The 19233-nt window shown below is 52.2% G+C and overlaps 1 protein-coding gene across 1 annotated transcript in view; it reads left to right on the plus strand.

Annotated features, from left to right (window-relative positions):
• Positions 1-4761: 4761 nt before the first annotated feature.
• The window catches only part of taf1b (TATA box binding protein (Tbp)-associated factor, RNA polymerase I, B), a gene marked incomplete at its 3' end in the record, with an annotated part of 28116 nt that continues 13644 nt past the window's right edge, over positions 4762-19233 (plus strand). Inside the window, exons 1-8 of the mRNA XM_079572080.1 lie at positions 4762-4887; positions 6450-6548; positions 7851-7935; positions 8151-8248; positions 8347-8439; positions 8576-8762; positions 10685-10850; positions 10948-11047. Of these exons, the coding sequence (XP_079428206.1) occupies positions 4870-4887; positions 6450-6548; positions 7851-7935; positions 8151-8248; positions 8347-8439; positions 8576-8762; positions 10685-10850; positions 10948-11047 (846 nt within the window). The 5' untranslated portion in view covers positions 4762-4869. The remainder of the gene's footprint in view (positions 4888-6449; positions 6549-7850; positions 7936-8150; positions 8249-8346; positions 8440-8575; positions 8763-10684; positions 10851-10947; positions 11048-19233) is intronic.

Consider the following 19233-nt stretch of genomic DNA (forward strand, 5'->3'; position numbering starts at 1 on the left):
AATGTCTTACATAATAAACCTTCTCCTTTTGGACATTATTGTGTTTTTTCTTTTCCTTTTTTTCCTCAATCATTTGTAACCCAGTGCTTGGAAACGGCTGAAATAAAGAAATAAAATAAAGACTTTCCAGAGCTGGGACAGGCTTGGAGTGTGTTTGATTTGTTTTGGGAAACCTTTCCATATCATTTAGTCCTTTTGCTGTTTAATGTAAAAGACATAATACAGACTAATGACATAGGTCTTGTAGATGAGGCTCGGCCCCGCCTCATGCTGTATTTCTGAGCCACTGCAGCCGTTTAGGGGGGGCCGGACAGAAGGTTTTTGCACAACTGCAGCCTCTGGAGGGAAAACACGACTAAAGTGTGTGTGTCAATTGTTACTAATTCTTACCTGGGTGCAGCCTTTTTACACTCATCAGGTCTCACAGTAAATCTCATACATTGGCCCTCATTTATCAAACTTGCGTACGGTGAAATCTGAGCACCGTACACCTGGCGTACGCTCAGATCCTACACCAGGTCAGGACGTGGTGCACATGATACACCAGTTTTAACTAAACACTAAAAACAGTTTGAACAGCATGAATTGCATTGCTGCACCGCATATAATCCACACTGATGATTTAAACATGAAACAAGGCAACAGCGTTAATGTTTATGGACACCGCCGCCACCGCCGCCGCCGCTTTGTGTGGATGGCTGCCCCGCCTCACATGCCGCTGCCGTCGGGACACCGGGACTCACCTGGGTCTTCGCGAGGCCCTGCTCCGTGCTCTGGCTGCTTTGAGCGTCAAGTCTGTGGACCGGATTCCGTGGCGCGAGAAACCCGGGTGTTAAATAAATCCTCCAACAGCTCCACAGCTTTCTTGGGTCCGGACGGGTTCGTAAGGTCCGGGAGTGGCGTGCGCAGGGTCTGCTGACCGCGCGCTCTCCTCAGGGGGAGGATCGTCCCGTCGTCGGGCTGTCTTCTGTCCGGACGGGTTCGTTAGGTTCCGGTTGGCTGTGAGCTCTACGCACCTGTTCCCTCCCGGAGGAAAGCTCTGCTCAGGCCTAAAGACGTGTAGTTCTGCCCCGGCTCCAGCGCTGAGTCCGCGGAGCTGACGCAGCTTTTCACTGGTTCAGATCATGGTCCAGAGTCTGCTCGGACTGCAGCGTTACAGCCACGCTCTCTTCTTTTTATAACACTTTATTTTTTTTAAGTGGTTAAATTTTATACCCTTTTTATAAAGGCTAGCAGCGTATGGGCTATAGCAGCGTTTTTAATAAACGTTTTTTATTATTATTAACCTATTTGTTTTTAGTGAATGTGATCTTGGATTGGCTATAAGATTATTGTGAGTTTCTAACAGATTCTTTAATTTTCTCATGCGCAAAAATATCATATTTGTTAAAAACAATTCTTTATCATTTCCTGTTTGGAGAAATGTTCCTTTTTTGCCGTGTTTCGTGCGAGCTGTAAAACCCGTGGGTGAGGCCTCCTGATGATGAATATTTTGGGCGTTTCATTCAAATGACGCTGGGATTTCTCCGTGGCATTTACCATCAGCTCCTTCTGCGTACGGAAAGATCTGAGCGTAAAGCACGGGTTCATAAATGCCACGCGCAGTCGCGCACTCTGGCGTATATCGCAGATACACCGACACGTACACCGTTTTTGTACGAAATGTTGATAAATGAGGGCCATTGCATGAACATTCAACATTTGTTTAACAAAAACCTTGGAGTGGAGTTTGGTTTCCGCGACCCGCACCAAGTCCAGTCCTTGCATGTGTAGAAGTAGAGTCCAAAAGTCCTGAGTTCCAACTAACACGTCCACAAGAGTCCAGGGGGAGTGTGTGTGTGTGAAAAGGGGGCAGCGAGGGTGGAAGGGCACGGTAAGGGGCCTCTGTGGCGGCTGGCTTACCACACTGGACCACGTGGTAGAAGTCGACTGGCTCTTCAAGGGGATTGGCTCGCCATCAAAGTTCACCAACGTCATCTTAAAGCCTGACCTGTCAACAACAGCGTCATAAAATACAATGAGTTTCTAAATAATTACATTTGACCATCTGTTAGCTCGAAAAAGCACTTATTGTAACATTAACCATGTTTACAATTAAACACAAAAGTGAAAATGTAACAATATGCGCATTGCTGTCAAATGCTTATTTTCCTTTTCAATATTTCTAGTAACATAAAATGTACATTCTTGTCAAAAATAAAACAGAAGTTTTTATCAAAATAAGACATAACCTTCAAAGAAACTATTTCCTTACTGATTTTCTCATCTCTCACAGTGAAATCAATAAAACAAATATGATCTTAACCATGAACATGACGAATGCTTTGCTCACCGATCTCTCACGGGCACAAGGCGGAGCACAAGATGGCGCCGCCTCGATTACAAGGCGGAGCACAAGATGGCGCCACCTCGGAGCCCTGAATACTGTATTTCTATGACCAAAAACAAATAAACCAATGAATATTTTTATACTGGACTCTCACAGTTAAACCAAACACAGCGAAGATTAGCTTTAAACCAAGAATGAGTAAAATAATTTTCTCACCAATCTCAAAAAAAGGACAGCGCGGGGGCTCAATATGGCGCTGCCTCAAAACCCGGACTTTCAACAGCTAAAAGTGCAGAGAAGACCAAATCTGAATGAAACTTTTGAACTTAGTGCATGGTTTTAGCAGCACACATGTCCACACTCATGTTTAGCATCAGCAAATGTTAGCTAACTCTTTGATTTATGTCATTTTTGTACCTTTTTCTGTGAATATTCCTGTCCCGTTTTCCATTTGTTTGCTGTCGCGCGCGAAAGAGAGACGGGAGGGGCCTGCTCTCCCAGACGGAGATGGGGGGCGGGACAATGCGCTGTTTTGCAGCAGCTCATTGGCTAAGAGCAATGCTGTATATTTCTATGATATTAACCCTTAAAGGTGCAAAACGCAAGTCTCTGAGTTTTGGCAGAACTATGCCCCCTTTGGCGAAAAGCGTAACTGCACTCAGAGTTGTGCACGCTCCTGGACTACACGCACGCTTGCACGAGCACGAGCCGATCAGAACCAAAGGAACCAAAGTCATATATCCATGTCCATATAAGGAGAAAAATAAATCCAAATGATCCAAACATTTCCCTTTAGTGTTATTTTATTTCAGCAGCTGTTTCTTAAAGCTACAGCAGCAAATGATCCGTGTGGCTTAAGTTTCTACTGAATGAAAACAAAAGCATTTAATCTGTTTCCTGAGTTTCCTCTTTAACACTGACATGTGACTGAGCTGTGGGGACGACAACATGGATTTATCACTTTATAAAGTTTGGCTTGTGCAGAATCTTAATTTTTTATTATTATTTTTATTATTAAATGTGCTCCTGCATAAATCACTGAGGGTGGGGCAGAGGGGGGGGATTTGGCGCAGTGGCTTATGGGACGGCACATAGCTCCTAATCACTGGTTAGTTAGCATCAGAGGTCCCTATGCTAAAGTGGCTATGATAGTTAGCATCAGAGGTCCCTATGCTAAAGTGGCTATGATAGTTAGCACCAGAGGTCCCTATGCTAAAGTGGCTATGATAGTTAGCATCAGAGGTCCCTATGCTAAAGTGGCTATGATAGTTAGCATCAGAGGTCCCTATGCTAAAGTGGCTATGATAGTTAGCATCAGAGGTCCCTATGCTAAAGTGGCTATGATAGTTAGCATCAGAGGTCCCTATGCTAAAGTGGCTATGATAGTTAGCACCAGAGGTCCCTATGCTAAAGTGGCTATGATAGTTAGCATCAGAGGTCCCTATGCTAAAGTGGCTATGATAGTTAGCATCAGAGGTCCCTATGCTAAAGTGGCTATGACAGTTAGCATCAGAGGTCCCTATGCTAAAGTGGCTATGATAGTTAGCATCAGAGGTCCCTATGCTAAAGTGGCTATGATAGTTAGCATCAGAGGTCCCTATGCTAAAGTGGCTATGATAGTTAGCATCAGAGGTCCCTATGCTAAAGTGGCTATGATAGTTAGCATCAGAGGTCCCTATGCTAAAGTGGCTATGATAGTTAGCATCAGAGGTCCCTATGCTAAAGTGGCTATGATAGTTAGCATCAGAGGTCCCTATGCTAAAGTGGCTATGATAGTTAGCATCAGAGGTCCCTATGCTAAAGTGGCTATGATAGTTAGCATCAAGGCTTCTTTTCCTGACTACTTCCTAACTGACTTACCAATTCGGAAGCATCTTGTCATGGCGGACGCTGACGCACATCCGGTTTGCCGTAAGAGCTCTTACCAATCTGCTCGTTTCGGACGCAGCCTTCATCGAAGCGTTGGTTCTGCGCAACACCTGAAGTGGTTCCTCCAGTCCCCGATGGTTCCTCTCCTCATGAAGGTTCCCTCCTCGTGGTTGAGCAGATGTGAGGGCACGTTCTTGTAGTTGGCCCGCGGGATCTGCTTCATGTTTCTGAAGGTGCTGTGTCGGTGCTGAAAGTGTGGAGAGCAGAGCTGATGTTGTCCAGAGACCAGCAGAGGAGCCACTGTCCTGTAACCCACTGGTGAGGAGCAGCTGGACTCTGCTGTCTTTCTCCCAGACTCCGACCTTCTACCAGGTCCAGGTCCCAGGTCCAGGTCCAGGTGTGTGGTCAGGGAAAGAAACCCGGAAGTTATTTTATGTTTATTTATTGCTTTGACAAAAGACAGAACAAAATGCAACACAAAACCCTTCACTTCTCCCTGTGATGGAGCTGCAGTACCGCGCTGAGCCTGCGGGGCGCTGTTCTCCCCTGGTCTCAGCGGAAACAGGAGAAGAAGAACCAGCTTCACCAAAACAACTCTCCCCTCGTGCGACATGAACAAACTCCGCTAAATCTCTACATTTACGTCATAAAGCGTCACTTTTGCCGCGGACATGGACGAACAACTCGCGGTGAGACTGAGTTATTTCATTATAATTAATAAAAACTGCGACATGTTTATGAAAATGTGACGTTTAAGTGACGCTGGCGGCGTTGTCCCGGACTCCGCTGTAATTCTTCACACTTTTATTTTGATTAGAGTGTTTTTAAGTCAGAATGGTGATGAATGTGAACTTGTTTAGTCTGTGATGGTTATCCAGGGGCGGCTCGACCTTCGGCAGATGCTTTACGTCAAAACGTGGAGTTTGTTTGATAAATGTAGGGTTTTTACCAGTGAGTGTTAGTGATTAACTCCACTCAACCGCCAAGTCATATTAAATTAATTTATATAAAACTGGGGCCTCCTTTGTTAATGCCAACACCCGCCAAAACCAAATGTATTCTCTCCTCTTTGCCATTGTCGTCACTAATTATTTCCCTTAAGTGTTCTTGTCACTTTATTATTTTTTTGCTGCTTTTTGGTCACTTTTTTGCTGAAATTTTGTCCTTTTTTGCTGGATTTTTGTCATTTTTTTGCTGCTTTTTTGTCACTTTTTTGCTGGATTTTTGTCACTTTTTTGCTGGATTTTTGTCACTTTTTTGCTGGATTTTTGTCACTTTTTTGCTGGATTTTTGACACTTTTTTGCTGGATTTTTGTCACTTTTTTGCTGGATTTTTGTCATTTTTTTGCTGGATTTTTGTCACTTTTTTGCTGGATTTTTGTCATTTTTTTGCTGGATTTTTATCACTTTTTTGCTGGATTTTTGTCACTTTTTTGCTGGATTTTTGTCACTTTTTTGCTGGATTTTTGTCACTTTTTTGCTGGATTTTTGTCATTTTTTTGCTGGATTTTTGTCACTTTTTTGCTGGATTTTTGTCTTTTTTTTTGCTGGATTTTTGTCTTTTTTTTGCTGGATTTTTGTCTTTTTTTTGCTGGATTTTTTTCACTTTTTTGCTGGATTTTTGTCCTTTTTTTTGCTGGATTTTTGTCTTTTTTTTGCTGGATTTTTGTCACTTTTGTCGCTTTCTTTGGTCACTTTTAAGTGTTTTTTTGTCGGGTTTACATCGTAATTTTCTTGTTTTTATCGCTGTTTTGTAGGAGCTTTTAGATTTGGAGAATTTGGAGAAAACATGTTCAGGTGGGAGTCAAGAGGTTAAAGAGAACAACGCTGTCAATAACTTTGGGGACAAAATAAAGACAATTTTACAAAATAAAAAAGAGGGAAAATATTACTCATAAAAATTAGAAAATTATGGGGAATAATTGTGTGAAACCTAAACCTGTGTTCCGGTCCCAGGCTGGTCCCGTGTACCAGCGGCTGGTCCCGTGTACCAGCGGCTGGTCCCGTGTACCAGCGGCTGGTCCCGTGTACCAGCGGCTGGTCCCGTGTACCAGCGCCTGGTCCCGTGTACCAGCGGCTGGTCCCGTGTACCGTCCCGTGTACCAGCGGCTGGTCCCGTGTACCAGCGGCTGGTCCCGTGTATCAGTGGCTGGTCCCGTGTACCAGTGGCTGGTCCCGTGTACCAGCGCCTGGTCCCGTGTACCAGTGCCCAGTCTCTAATAAATAAATGAAATCTTAAACCTGTGTCCAGGCCGGGTACTCGGAGCCGTGCGCCCGCTGTGCTGAGCTGCAGTGGGGCGTCACCGACGAGGGACACTTCTTCTGCAGGAACTGCCACATGGTCATCGAGGTGAGTTCAAGACGCTCCGACCAGAAGAAACACCGAGCTGAGACTCTGACCAGAAGAAACACCGAGCTGAGACTCTGATGAAGAAACTAATGTCGTCGAGTTTCATCCCGGTCTGTTCCTTTACATTTAAAGCAGAACTCAGTAACTTGTTTACCTTAATAAGTCCTCCCGTCGTCCCTCTGGGGGTAACACAGGTGTTAAAGGGATGATCGGGGGGTCTTCATCGCCCACTGGTGTCTCTGGACAGAAAACCACAATTGCAACTTTCCCCAATACACACTAATGGAATCATGAAGAAGAAGCTAACAGGCTAACGGGCGAAGCTAACTGTGGGCTAGCACCACTTAAACAACTTTGTCTTTTCTGTCAGCGTAGGATTTACTCTCACGGACAATTAAAAAACACGACATGTACGACACCAGCAGTGGCGCTTACGGCCTCTCGGGGCAGGAGTTACTTTGTACTGCTTTAAAATATCGGTTACAAGATACTGTCAAAACTGCAGTTTGGAAGATCTGCAGATTTAAAGGGGGGGGTATTCTGCAAAATGGACTTTTTCCAGCTTTCCATCCTGTTATTCTGTCACTCCCTCATTAAAAACATGGCTGAAGTGTTGCCTTGGCACATTCACGTATTTCTGAGTAATCTGTAAAAACTCTGATGGCGGCCATTTTAGGGACAGGTTTGCCTGAGTCCTCCTAGGAACGCCCCCACCTCCTGGAGACGCCTCCGAGCTTTGGTCACCAGCCGAGTAACCGACCACTGCTCCTCAGCAGAACCCCCTCCCCACTGATGCCACAGACAGCGTGTGGAGGGGGCGTGTCTAAAGGCTCAGAGGTTCTTAAAGAGACAGAGGCCTATTTCAAGACATTCACTACAGCCATTTTGAGAGAGACATTTTATACAAGGCAGTTATTCTAATTTACTGCATTTACAGACCAGCAGAAGGTTTGTCATCATTGTAGTGAGATATAGACTGGTGCTATGGGACTGACAAAAGCAGAACACCCCCTCTTTAAAGCAGAACACCCCCTCTTTAAAGCAGAACACGCCCTCTTTAAAGCAGAACACCCCCTCTTTAACACATAGAGTTTATCTCCACAAAAAAAGGGAACATTTTGTGGGAAAAAAAATGGCTAAACAGGAAAAAAAATGGAGGGGAAATGCAGGGTGGACTGGGTAAAATGAAAACATTAAAAAAAGGCAAAATTATCATCTATTTTTTAACATGTGGAAAGACTGGAGGGTGAACTGGGTGAAAAAAGAATTTAAAACTCAGGTGTGTGTTTTCCGTCTGTGCAGAGGACGACGGAGGTGGTGGACGCCGGCGCCGCGGCGACCGACCGGATCTCCTCCGTCCGCAGCGGCCCGAGGGTGAAGAGGGCGGGTCAGTGTCTGAACCCCCACAACTCCGCTTTACCCAAATCTAAATGTCGTCCCTTTGTCGTCACGTTTTTATCGCTGCTTTGTCACTTTTCTGTTACTCTTTTTTTTGTTGCATTTTCATTATTTTTTCTTTTTGGATTTGGGTAAAGCCAAAGTGGCGGTGGTGCTGTGGGTTCAGGTGGGGGTTAAGAGGTTAATGGAGGTGTTGTCCTGCAGAGGGCGGGCGGCAGTGGAGCGTCTGCGAGGGCTTCCAGGTCATCCTCCGGAGTCAGGCCGACGCGTTGCTGCAGCTCGGAGTTCACCCCAGCTTCAAGGTCACTTTAAACCTGATCCAGATGTGGAACCTCTGCGTATTCCAGATGTTCATGTGGAACCTCTGCGTGTTCTTTAGTGATGAACCTTGTGTTTTCAGGACGAGGTTCTGGTTCACCTGTGGAGGCTGTACCTGCAGAAAACAGACCAGGCCTACACACACACGCCTGTGCGCAGCGCCACCTTCAGGCTGGTACGTGCTCCTCCTCCTCCTGCTCCTCCTCCTCCTGCTCCTCCTCCTCCTCTTCCTCCTCGTCCTCCCCCTCCTCTCTCCTCCTCCTTCTCCTCTCCCCTCCTCCTCTGGTTTGTAACAGGAGGTGTTTCCTCAGAGAGCTCCCGGCTCGGACTCGGACGCCGCTCTGACCTCGGGCTCCGGCCTGGACTCGGAGTCGGGTCTGGACTCTCAGTTGTCCAGCTGTGACTCTGACGGACGCCTGCCCAGCACCGCCGGCTCCGCCTACTCCACCGGCTCCGCCTACTCCACCGGCTCCGCCTACTCCACCGGGTCTGTTGGAGGTGAGTGAGGACAACATTTTCAAAGATACAGATGGATTCCTGTCTCATTCATATACATGTAAACAACCCTGGCCCCAGCACTGATCCCTGAGGAACCCCCATGTCAATCACCCCATTCACCTCTCTGATTGGTCCGTTTGTATTAAAGGCCTCTCTGATTGGTCCGTTTGTATTAAAGGCCTCTCTGATTGGTCCGTTTGTCTCCAGGCCTCTCTGATTGGTCCGTTTGCTTCCAGGCCTCTCTGATTGGTCCGTTTGTGTTTAGGCCTCTCTGATTGGTCCGTTTGCTTCCAGGCCTCTCTGATTGGTCCGTTTGCTTCCAGGCCTCTCTGATTGGTCCGTTTGTGTCCAGGCCTCTCTGATTGGTCCGTTTGCTTCCAGGCCTCTCTGATTGGTCCGTTTGCTTCCAGGCCTCTCTGATTGGTCCGTTTGTCTCCAGGCCTCTCTGATTGGTCCGTTTGTATTAAAGGCCTCTCTGATTGGTCCGTTTGCTTCCAGGCCTCACTGATTGGTCCGTTTGCGTCCAGGCCTCTCTGATTGGTCCGTTTGTATTAAAGGCCTCTCTGATTGGTCCGTTTGCGTCCAGGCCTCTCTGATTGGTCCGTTTGCTTCCAGGCCTCTCTGATTGGTCCGTTTGCTTCCAGGCCTCTCTGATTGGTCCGTTTGTCTCCAGGCCTCTCTGATTGGTCCGTTTGCTTCCAGGCCTCTCTGATTGGTCCGTTTGCTTCCAGGCCTCTCTGATTGGTCCGTTTGTCTCCAGGCCTCTCTGATTGGTCCGTTTGTCTCCAGGCCTCTCTGATTGGTCCGTTTGCTTCCAGGCCTCTCTGATTGGTCCGTTTGCTTCCAGGCCTCTCTGATTGGTCCGTTTGCGTCCAGGCCTCTCTGATTGGTCCGTTTGCTTCCAGGCCTCTCTGATTGGTCCGTTTTCTTCCAGGCCTCTCTGATTGGTCCGTTTGTCTCCAGGCCTCTCTGATTGGTCCGTTTGCTTCCAGGCCTCTCTGATTGGTCCGTTTGTCTCCAGGCCTCTCTGATTGGTCCGTTTGTCTCCAGGCCTCTCTGATTGGTCCGTTTGTCTCCAGGCCTCTCTGATTGGTCCGTTTGTCTCCAGGCCTCTCTGATTGGTCCGTTTGTCTCCAGGCCTCTCTGATTGGTCCGTTTGTGTTTAGGCCTCTCTGATTGGTCCGTTTGTGTTTAGGCCTCTCTGATTGGTCCGTTTGTCTCCAGGCCTCTCTGATTGGTCCGTTTGTCTCCAGGCCTCTCTGATTGGTCCGTTTGTGTCCAGGCCTCTCTGATTGGTCCGTTTGCTTCCAGGCCTCTCTGATTGGTCCGTTTGTCTCCAGGCCTCTCTGATTGGTCCGTTTGTCTCCAGGCCTCTCTGATTGGTCCGTTTGTCTCCAGGCCTCTCTGATTGGTCCGTTTGTCTCCAGGCCTCTCTGATTGGTCCGTTTGTCTCCAGGCCTCTCTGATTGGTCCGTTTGTGTTTAGGCCTCTCTGATTGGTCCGTTTGTGTTTAGGCCTCTCTGATTGGTCCGTTTGTCTCCAGGCCTCTCTGATTGGTCCGTTTGTCTCCAGGCCTCTCTGATTGGTCCGTTTGTGTCCAGGCCTCTCTGATTGGTCCGTTTGTGTCCAGGCCTCTCTGATTGGTCCGTTTGCTTCCAGGCCTCTCTGATTGGTCCGTTTGCGTCCAGGCCTCTCTGATTGGTCCGTTTGCTTCCAGGCCTCTCTGATTGGTCCGTTTGTATTAAAGGCCTCTCTGATTGGTCCGTTTGCTTCCAGGCCTCTCTGATTGGTCCGTTTGTCTCCAGGCCTCTCTGATTGGTCCGTTTGTGTTTAGGCCTCTCTGATTGGTCCGTTTGTATTAAAGGCCTCTCTGATTGGTCCGTTTGTCTCCAGGCCTCTCTGATTGGTCCGTTTGCTTCCAGGCCTCTCTGATTGGTCGCTGGGCTCCCTGGACAGCGACTCGTACCTCTCCCGGTCGATGAAGAGGAGGAAGGGGGCGGGGCTTATGTCCATGAGGAAGACTCTGGCTCTTCTTCACGTGGCCCTGACCTGGAGCCGCCAGTCGCTCACTCTGTCAGAGCTGCTGCGGTCAGTCACGCGCTCGGCGGCTCCTGTCGTACATGTTGTGGAGGCTCCTGTCGTACATGTTGTGGAGGCTCCTGTTGTACATGTTTTGTGTGTGCAGGCTGGTGGAGCAGGGCCGTGTGCCGTACGTCAATTCATACGAGAGTTTCCCCGAAGAGATGAAGCTGAGCAACAGAGACGCGCTGATCTTCAGAGTCCAGGTCTGACCCGGGTCACTCCTCAGTCACTCCTCCCTCTGTCCCGGGTCTCTCCTCAGTCACTCCTCCCTCTGACCTGAGTCTCTCCTCAGTTACTCCTCCCTCTGTCCCGGGTCTCTCCTCAGTTACTCCTCCCTCTGACCTGAGTCTCTCCTCAGTTACTCCTCCCTCTGTCCCGGGTCACTCCTCAGTTACTCCTCCCTCTGACCTGAGTCTCTCCTCAGTTACTCCTCCCTCTGACCCGGGTCTCTCCTCAGTTACTCCTCCCTCTGACCTGAGTCTCTCCTCAGTCACTCCTCCCTCTGACCCGGGTCTCTCCTCAGTCACTCCTCCCTCTGTCCCGGGTCACTCCTCAGTCACTCCTCCCTCTGACCCGGGTCTCTCCTCAGTTACTCCTCCCTCTGACCTGAGTCTCTCCTCAGTTACTCCTCCCTCTGTCCCGGGTCACTCCTCCCTCTGACCTGAGTCTCTCCTCATCCTCAGTTACTCCTCCCTCTGACCTGAGTCTCTCCTCAGTTACTCCTCCCTCTGTCCCGGGTCACTCCTCCCTCTGTCCCGGGTCTCTCCTCAGTTACTCCTCCCTCTGACCTGAGTCTCTCCTCCCTCTGTCCCGGGTCACTCCTCAGTTACTCCTCCCTCTGACCTGAGTCACTCCTCAGTTACTCCTCCCTCTGACCCGGGTCTCTCCTCAGTTACTCCTCCCTCTGACCTGAGTCTCTCCTCCCTCTGACCTGAGTCTCTCCTCAGTTACTCCTCCCTCTGACCTGAGTCTCTCCTCCCTCTGTCCCGGGTCACTCCTCAGTTACTCCTCCCTCTGACCTGAGTCACTCCTCAGTTACTCCTCCCTCTGACCTGAGTCACTCCTCAGTTACTCCTCCCTCTGACCTGAGTCTCTCCTCAGTTACTCCTCCCTCTGACCTGAGTCTCTCCTCAGTTACTCCTCCCTCTGACCCGGGTCTCTCCTCAGTTACTCCTCCCTCTGACCTGAGTCACTCCTCAGTTACTCCTCCCTCTGACCTGAGTCACTCCTCAGTTACTCCTCCCTCTGACCTGAGTCACTCCTCAGTTACTCCTCCCTCTGACCTGAGTCTCTCCTCAGTTACTCCTCCCTCTGTCCCGGGTCTCTCCTCAGTTACTCCTCCCTCTGACCTGAGTCTCTCCTCCCTCTGACCTGAGTCTCTCCTCAGTTACTCCTCCCTCTGACCTGAGTCTCTCCTCCCTCTGTCCCGGGTCACTCCTCAGTTACTCCTCCCTCTGACCTGAGTCACTCCTCAGTCTCTCCTCCCTCTGTCCCGGGTCACTCCTCAGTTACTCCTCCCTCTGACCTGAGTCACTCCTCAGTTACTCCTCCCTCTGACCTGAGTCTCTCCTCAGTTACTCCTCCCTCTGACCTGAGTCACTCCTCCCTCTGACCTGAGTCACTCCTCAGTTACTCCTCCCTCTGACCTGAGTCACTCCTCAGTTACTCCTCCCTCTGACCTGAGTCTCTCCTCAGTTACTCCTCCCTCTGACCCGGGTCTCTCCTCAGTTACTCCTCCCTCTGACCTGAGTCTCTCCTCAGTTACTCCTCCCTCTGACCTGAGTCTCTCCTCAGTTACTCCTCCCTCTGTCCCGGGTCTCTCCTCAGTTACTCCTCCCTCTGTCCCGGGTCTCTCCTCAGTTACTCCTCCCTCTGACCCGGGTCTCTCCTCAGTTACTCCTCCCTCTGACCTGAGTCTCTCCTCAGTTACTCCTCCCTCTGACCTGAGTCTCTCCTCAGTTACTCCTCCCTCTGACCTGAGTCACTCCTCAGTCACTCCTCCCTCTGTCCCGGGTCACTCCTCAGTCACTCCTCCCTCTGTCCCGGGTCACTCCTCAGTTACTCCTCCCTCTGTCCCGGGTCTCTCCTCAGTTACTCCTCCCTCTGACCTGAGTCTCTCCTCAGTTACTCCTCCCTCTGACCTGAGTCTCTCCTCAGTTACTCCTCCCTCTGTCCCGGGTCACTGCTCAGTTACTCCTCCCTCTGACCTGAGTCTCTCCTCAGTTACTCCTCTCTCTGTCCCGAGTCTCTCCTCAGTTACTCCTCCCTCTGTCCCGGGTCACTCCTCAGTTACTCCTCCCTCTGTCCTGAGTCACTCCTCAGTCACTCCTCCCTCTGACCTGAGTCTCTCCTCAGTGACTCCTCCCTCTGACCTGAGTCTCTCCTCAGTCACTCCTCCCTCTGTCCCGGGTCTCTCCTCAGTTACTCCTCCCTCTGTCCCGGGTCTCTCCTCAGTTACTCCTCCCTCTGTCCCGGGTCACTCCTCAGTTACTCCTCCCTCTGTCCTGAGTCACTCCTCAGTCACTCCTCCCTCTGACCTGAGTCTCTCCTCAGTGACTCCTCCCTCTGACCTGAGTCTCTCCTCAGTGACTCCTCCCTCTGACCTGAGTCTCTCCTCAGTTACTCCTCCCTCTGTCCCGAGTCTCTCCTCAGTTACTCCTCCCTCTGTCCCGAGTCTCTCCTCAGTTACTCCTCCCTCTGTCCCGGGTCTCTCCTCAGTCACTCCTCCCTCTGACCTGAGTCTCTCCTCAGTCACTCCTCCCTCTGTCCTGAGTCTCTCCTCAGTTACTCCTCCCTCTGACCTGAGTCTCTCCTCAGTTACTCCTCCCTCTGTCCTGAGTCTCTCCTCAGTTACTCCTCCCTCTGACCTGAGTCTCTCCTCAGTTACTCCTCCCTCTGTCCCGGGTCTCTCCTCAGTCACTCCTCCCTCTGACCTGAGTCTCTCCTCAGTTACTCCTCCCTCTGACCTGAGTCTCTCCTCAGTTACTCCTCCCTCTGACCCGGGTCTCTCCTCCCTCTGTCCCGGGTCTCTCCTCAGTCTCTCCTCCCTCTGACCTGAGTCTCTCCTCAGTTACTCCTCCCTCTGACCCGGGTCTCTCCTCAGTCACTCCTCCCTCTGACCTGAGTCTCTCCTCAGTTACTCCTCCCTCTGTCCCGGGTCTCTCCTCAGTTACTCCTCCCTCTGACCTGAGTCACTCCTCAGTTACTCCTCCCTCTGTCCCGGGTCTCTCCTCAGTTACTCCTCCCTCTGACCTGAGTCTCTCCTCAGTTACTCCTCCCTCTGACCTGAGTCTCTCCTCAGTTACTCCTCCCTCTGACCTGAGTCTCTCCTCAGTTACTCCTCCCTCTGTCCTGAGTCTCTCCTCAGTTACTCCTCCCTCTGACCTGAGTCTCTCCTCAGTTACTCCTCCCTCTGTCCTGAGTCTCTCCTCAGTTACTCCTCCCTCTGACCTGAGTCTCTCCTCAGTTACTCCTCCCTCTGACCTGAGTCTCTCCTCAGTCACTCCTCCCTCTGTCCCGGGTCTCTCCTCAGTCACTCCTCCCTCTGACCTGAGTCTCTCCTCAGTCACTCCTCCCTCTGTCCCGGGTCTCTCCTCAGTTACTCCTCCCTCTGACCTGAGTCTCTCCTCAGTCACTCCTCCCTCTGACCTGAGTCTCTCCTCAGTCACTCCTCCCTCTGTCCCGGGTCTCTCCTCAGTCACTCCTCCCTCTGTCCCGGGTCTCTCCTCAGTTACTCCTCCCTCTGACCCGGGTCTCTCCTCAGTTACTCCTCCCTCTGACCTGAGTCTCTCCTCAGTTACTCCTCCCTCTGTCCTGAGTCTCTCCTCAGTTACTCCTCCCTCTGACCTGAGTCTCTCCTCAGTTACTCCTCCCTCTGACCCGGGTCTCTCCTCAGTTACTCCTCCCTCTGACCCGGGTCTCTCCTCAGTTACTCCTCCCTCTGACCCGGGTCACTCCTCAGTTACTCCTCCCTCTGTCCTGAGTCTCTCCTCAGTTACTCCTCCCTCTGACCCGGGTCACTCCTCAGTTACTCCTCCCTCTGACCCGGGTCTCTCCTCAGTCACTCCTCCCTCTGTCCCGGGTCTCTCCTCAGTTACTCCTCCCTCTGTCCCGGGTCTCTCCTGGGTCTCTCCTCAGTTACTCCTCCCTCTGTCCCGGGTCTCTCCTGGGTCTCTCCTCAGTCTCTCCTCGGTCTTTCCTCGGTCTTTCCTCGGTCTCTCCTCGGTCTTTCCTCGGTCTCTCCTCAGTCTCTCCTCGGTCTCTCCTCAGTCTCTCCTCAGTCTCTCCTCGGTCTCTCCTCGGTCTCTCCTCGGTCTCTCCTCGGTCTCTCCTCAGTCTCTCCTCTGTCTCTCCTCAGTCTCTCCTCGGTCTCTCCTCAGTCTCTCCTCGGTCTCTCCTCGGTCTCTCCTCAGTCTCTCCTCGGTCTCTCCTCAGTCTCTCCTCGGTCTCTCCTCGGTCTCTCCTCAGTCTCTCCTCTGTCTCTCCTCAGTCTCTCCTCAGTCTCTCCTCGGTCTCTCCTCGGTCTCTCCTCAGTCTCTCCTCTGTCTCTCCTCAGTCTCTCCTCGGTCTCTCCTCGGTCTCTCCTCAGTCTCTCCTCAGTCTCTCCTCGGTCTCTCCTCAGTCTCTCCTCGGTCTCTCCTCAGTCTCTCCTCTGTCTCTCCTCAGTCTCTCCTCAGTCTCTCCTCGGTCTCTCCTCGGTCTCTCCTCGGTCTCTCCTCGGTCTCTCCTCAGTCTCTCCTCGGTCTCTCCTCGGTCTCTCCTCGGTCTCTCCTCAGTCTCTCCTCGGTCTCTCCTCAGTCTCTCCTCTGTCTCTCCTCAGTCTCTCCTCAGTCTCTCCTCGGTCTCTCCTCGGTCTCTCCTCAGTCTCTCCTCGGTCTCTCCTCAGTCTCTCCTCGGTCTCTCCTCGGTCTCTCCTCGGTCTCTCCTCGGTCTCTCCTCAGTCTCTCCTCGGTCTCTCCTCGGTCTCTCCTCGGTCTCTCCTGGGTCTCTCCTCGGTCTCTCCTGGGTCTCTCCTCGGTCTCTCCTCGGTCTCTCCTCGGTCTCTCCTCGGTCTCTCCTCGGTCTCTCCTGGGTCTCTCCTCAGTCTCTCCTCGGTCTCTCCTCGGTCTCTCCTCGGTCTCTCCTCAGTCTCTCCTGGGTCTCTCCTCGGTCTCTCCTCGGTCTCTCCTCAGTCTCTCCTCTGTCTCTCCTCGGTCTCTCCTCGGTCTCTCCCGGGTCTCTCCTCGGTCTCTCCTCGGTCTCTCCTCGGTCTCTCCTGGGTCTCTCCTCAGTCTCTCCTCGGTCTCTCCTCGGTCTCTCCTCGGTCTCTCCTCGGTCTCTCCTCGGTCTCTCCTGGGTCTCTCCTCGGTCTCTCCTCGGTCTCTCCTCGGTCTCTCCTCGGTCTCTCCTCAGTCTCTCCTCAGTCTCTCCTCAGTCTCTCCTCGGTCTCTCCTCGGTCTCTCCTCGGTCTCTCCTCAGTCTCTCCTGGGTCTCTCCTCAGTCTCTCCTCGGTCTCTCCTCAGTCTCTCCTCGGTCTCTCTCTCCTCTCTCCTCGGTCTCTCCTCGGTCTCTCCTCGGTCTCTCCTCGGTCTCTCCTCGGTCTCTCCTCGGTCTCTCTCTCCTCTCTCCTCGGTCTCTCCTCGGTCTCTCCTCGGTCTCTCCTCAGTCTCTCCTCGGTCTCTCCTCAGTCTCTCCTCGGTCTCTCTCTCCTCTCTCCTCAGTCTCTCCTCTGTCTCTCCTCAGTCTCTCCTCTGTCTCTCCTCGGTCTCTCCTCTGTCTCTCCTCTGTCTCTCCTCGGTCTCTCCTCCGTCTCTCCTCTGTCTCTCCTCTGTCTCTCCTCTGTCTCTCCTCAGTGTCTCCTCGGTCTCTCCTCGGTCTCTCCTCTGTCTCTCCTCAGTCTCTCCTCTGTCTCTCCTCGGTCTCTCCTCTGTCTCTCCTCTGTCTCTCCTCAGTCTCTCCTCTGTCTCTCCTCAGTCTCTCCTCTGTCTCTCCTCAGTCTCTCCTCTGTCTCTCCTCGGTCTCTCCTCTGTCTCTCCTCTGTCTCTCCTCGGTCTCTCCTCTGTCTCTCCTCTGTCTCTCCTCAGTCTCTCCTCTGTCTCTCCTCAGTCTCTCCTCGGTCTCTCCTGGGTCTCTCCTCAGTCTCTCCTCGGTCTCTCCTCAGTCTCTCCTCGGTCTCTCCTCGGTCTCTCCTCAGTCTCTCCTCAGTCTCTCCTCGGTCTCTCCTCGGTCTCTCCTCTGTCTCTCCTCTGTCTCTCCTCAGTCTCTCCTCAGTCTCTCCTCGGTCTCTCCTCGGTCTCTCCTCAGTCTCTCCTCGGTCTCTCCTCGGTCTCTCCTCAGTCTCTCCTCTGTCTCTCCTCAGTCTCTCCTCAGTCTCTCCTCGGTCTCTCCTCGGTCTCTCCTCAGTCTCTCCTCTGTCTCTCCTCAGTCTCTCCTCAGTCTCTCCTCGGTCTCTCCTCTGTCTCTCCTCGGTCTCTCCTCAGTCTCTCCTCAGTCTCTCCTCAGTCTCTCCTCGGTCTCTCCTCAGTCTCTCCTCTGTCTCTCCTCAGTCTCTCCTCTGTCTCTCCTCAGTCTCTCCTCTGTCTCTCCTCAGTCTCTCCTCTGTCTCTCCTCAGTCTCTCCTCTGTCTCTCCTCGGTCTCTCCTCGGTCTCTCCTCGGTCTCTCCTCGGTCTCTCCTCGGTCTCTCCTCGGTCTCTCCTCAGTCTCTCCTCTGTCTCTCCTCAGTCTCTCCTCGGTCTCTCCTCGGTCTCTCCTCGGTCTCTCCTCGGTCTCTCCTCGGTCTCTCCTCGGTCTCTCCTCAGTCTCTCCTCAGTCTCTCCTCGGTCTCTCCTCGGTCTCTCCTGGGTCTCTCCTCGGTCTCTCCTCGGTCTCTCCTCGGTCTCTCCTCGGTCTCTCCTCGGTCTCTCCTCAGTCTCTCCTCTGTCTCTCCTCAGTCTCTCCTCAGTCTCTCCTCTGTCTCTCCTCAGTCTCTCCTCAGTCTCTCCTCGGTCTCTCCTGGGTCTCTCCTCAGTCTCTCCTCGGTCTCTCCTCAGTCTCTCCTGGGTCTCTCCTGGGTCTCTCCTCAGTCTCTCCTCGGTCTCTCCTCAGTCTCTCCTCGGTCTCTCCTCGGTCTCTCCTCGGTCTCTCCTCAGTCTCTCCTCGGTCTCTCCTCGGTCTCTCCTCGGTCTCTCCTCAGTCTCTCCTCGGTCTCTCCTCTGTCTCTCCTCAGTCTCTCCTCTGTCTCTCCTCAGTCTCTCCTCAGTCTCTCCTCGGTCTCTCCTCTGTCTCTCCTCAGTCTCTCCTCAGTCTCTCCTCTGTCTCTCCTCAGTCTCTCCTCGGTCTCTCCTCGGTCTCTCCTCTGTCTCTCCTCGGTCTCTCCTCTGTCTCTCCTCAGTCTCTCCTCTGTCTCTCCTCAGTCTCTCCTCGGTCTCTCCTCTGTCTCTCCTCAGTCTCTCCTCAGTCTCTCCTCAGTCTCTCCTCTGTCTCTCCTCAGTCTCTCCTCTGTCTCTCCTCAGTCTCTCCTCTGTCTCTCCTCAGTCTCTCCTCTGTCTCTCCTCAGTCTCTCCTCTGTCTCTCCTCAGTCTCTCCTCTGTCTCTCCTCTGTCTCTCCTCAGTCTCTCCTCTGTCTCTCCTCAGTCTCTCCTCTGTCTCTCCTCAGTCTCTCCTCTGTCTCTCCTCAGTCTCTCCTCAGTCTCTCCTCAGTCTCTCCTCAGTCTCTCCTCAGTCTCTCCTCGGTCTCTCCTCTGTCTCTCCTCAGTCTCTCCTCAGTCTCTCCTCTGTCTCTCCTCAGTCTCTCCTCAGTCTCTCCTCGGTCTCTCCTCTGTCTCTCCTCGGTCTCTCCTCTGTCTCTCCTCAGTCTCTCCTCAGTCTCTCCTCGGTCTCTCCTCTGTCTCTCCTCGGTCTCTCCTCGGTCTCTCCTCGGTCTCTCCTCAGTCTCTCCTCAGTCTCTCCTCTGTCTCTCCTCAGTCTCTCCTCTGTCTCTCCTCTGTCTCTCCTCAGTCTCTCCTCAGTCTCTCCTCTGTCTCTCCTCAGTCTCTCCTCAGTCTCTCCTCGGTCTCTCCTCTGTCTCTCCTCGGTCTCTCCTCTGTCTCTCCTCAGTCTCTCCTCTGTCTCTCCTCAGTCTCTCCTCAGTCTCTCCTCGGTCTCTCCTCTGTCTCTCCTCGGTCTCTCCTCGGTCTCTCCTCGGTCTCTCCTCAGTCTCTCCTCAGTCTCTCCTCTGTCTCTCCTCAGTCTCTCCTCAGTCTCTCCTCAGTCTCTCCTCAGTCTCTCCTCAGTGTCTCCTCGGTCTCTCCTCGGTCTCTCCTCGGTCTCTCCTCGGTCTCTCCTCAGTCTCTCCTCTGTCTCTCCTGGGTCTCTCCTCTGTCTCTCCTCGGTCTCTCCTCTGTCTCTCCTCTGTCTCTCCTCGGTCTCTCCTCAGTCTCTCCTCAGTCTCTC

This window comes from Gobius niger (assembly GCF_951799975.1).
Source record: "Gobius niger genome assembly, chromosome: 15".
NCBI classification, from domain to species: domain Eukaryota; kingdom Metazoa; phylum Chordata; class Actinopteri; order Gobiiformes; family Gobiidae; genus Gobius; species Gobius niger.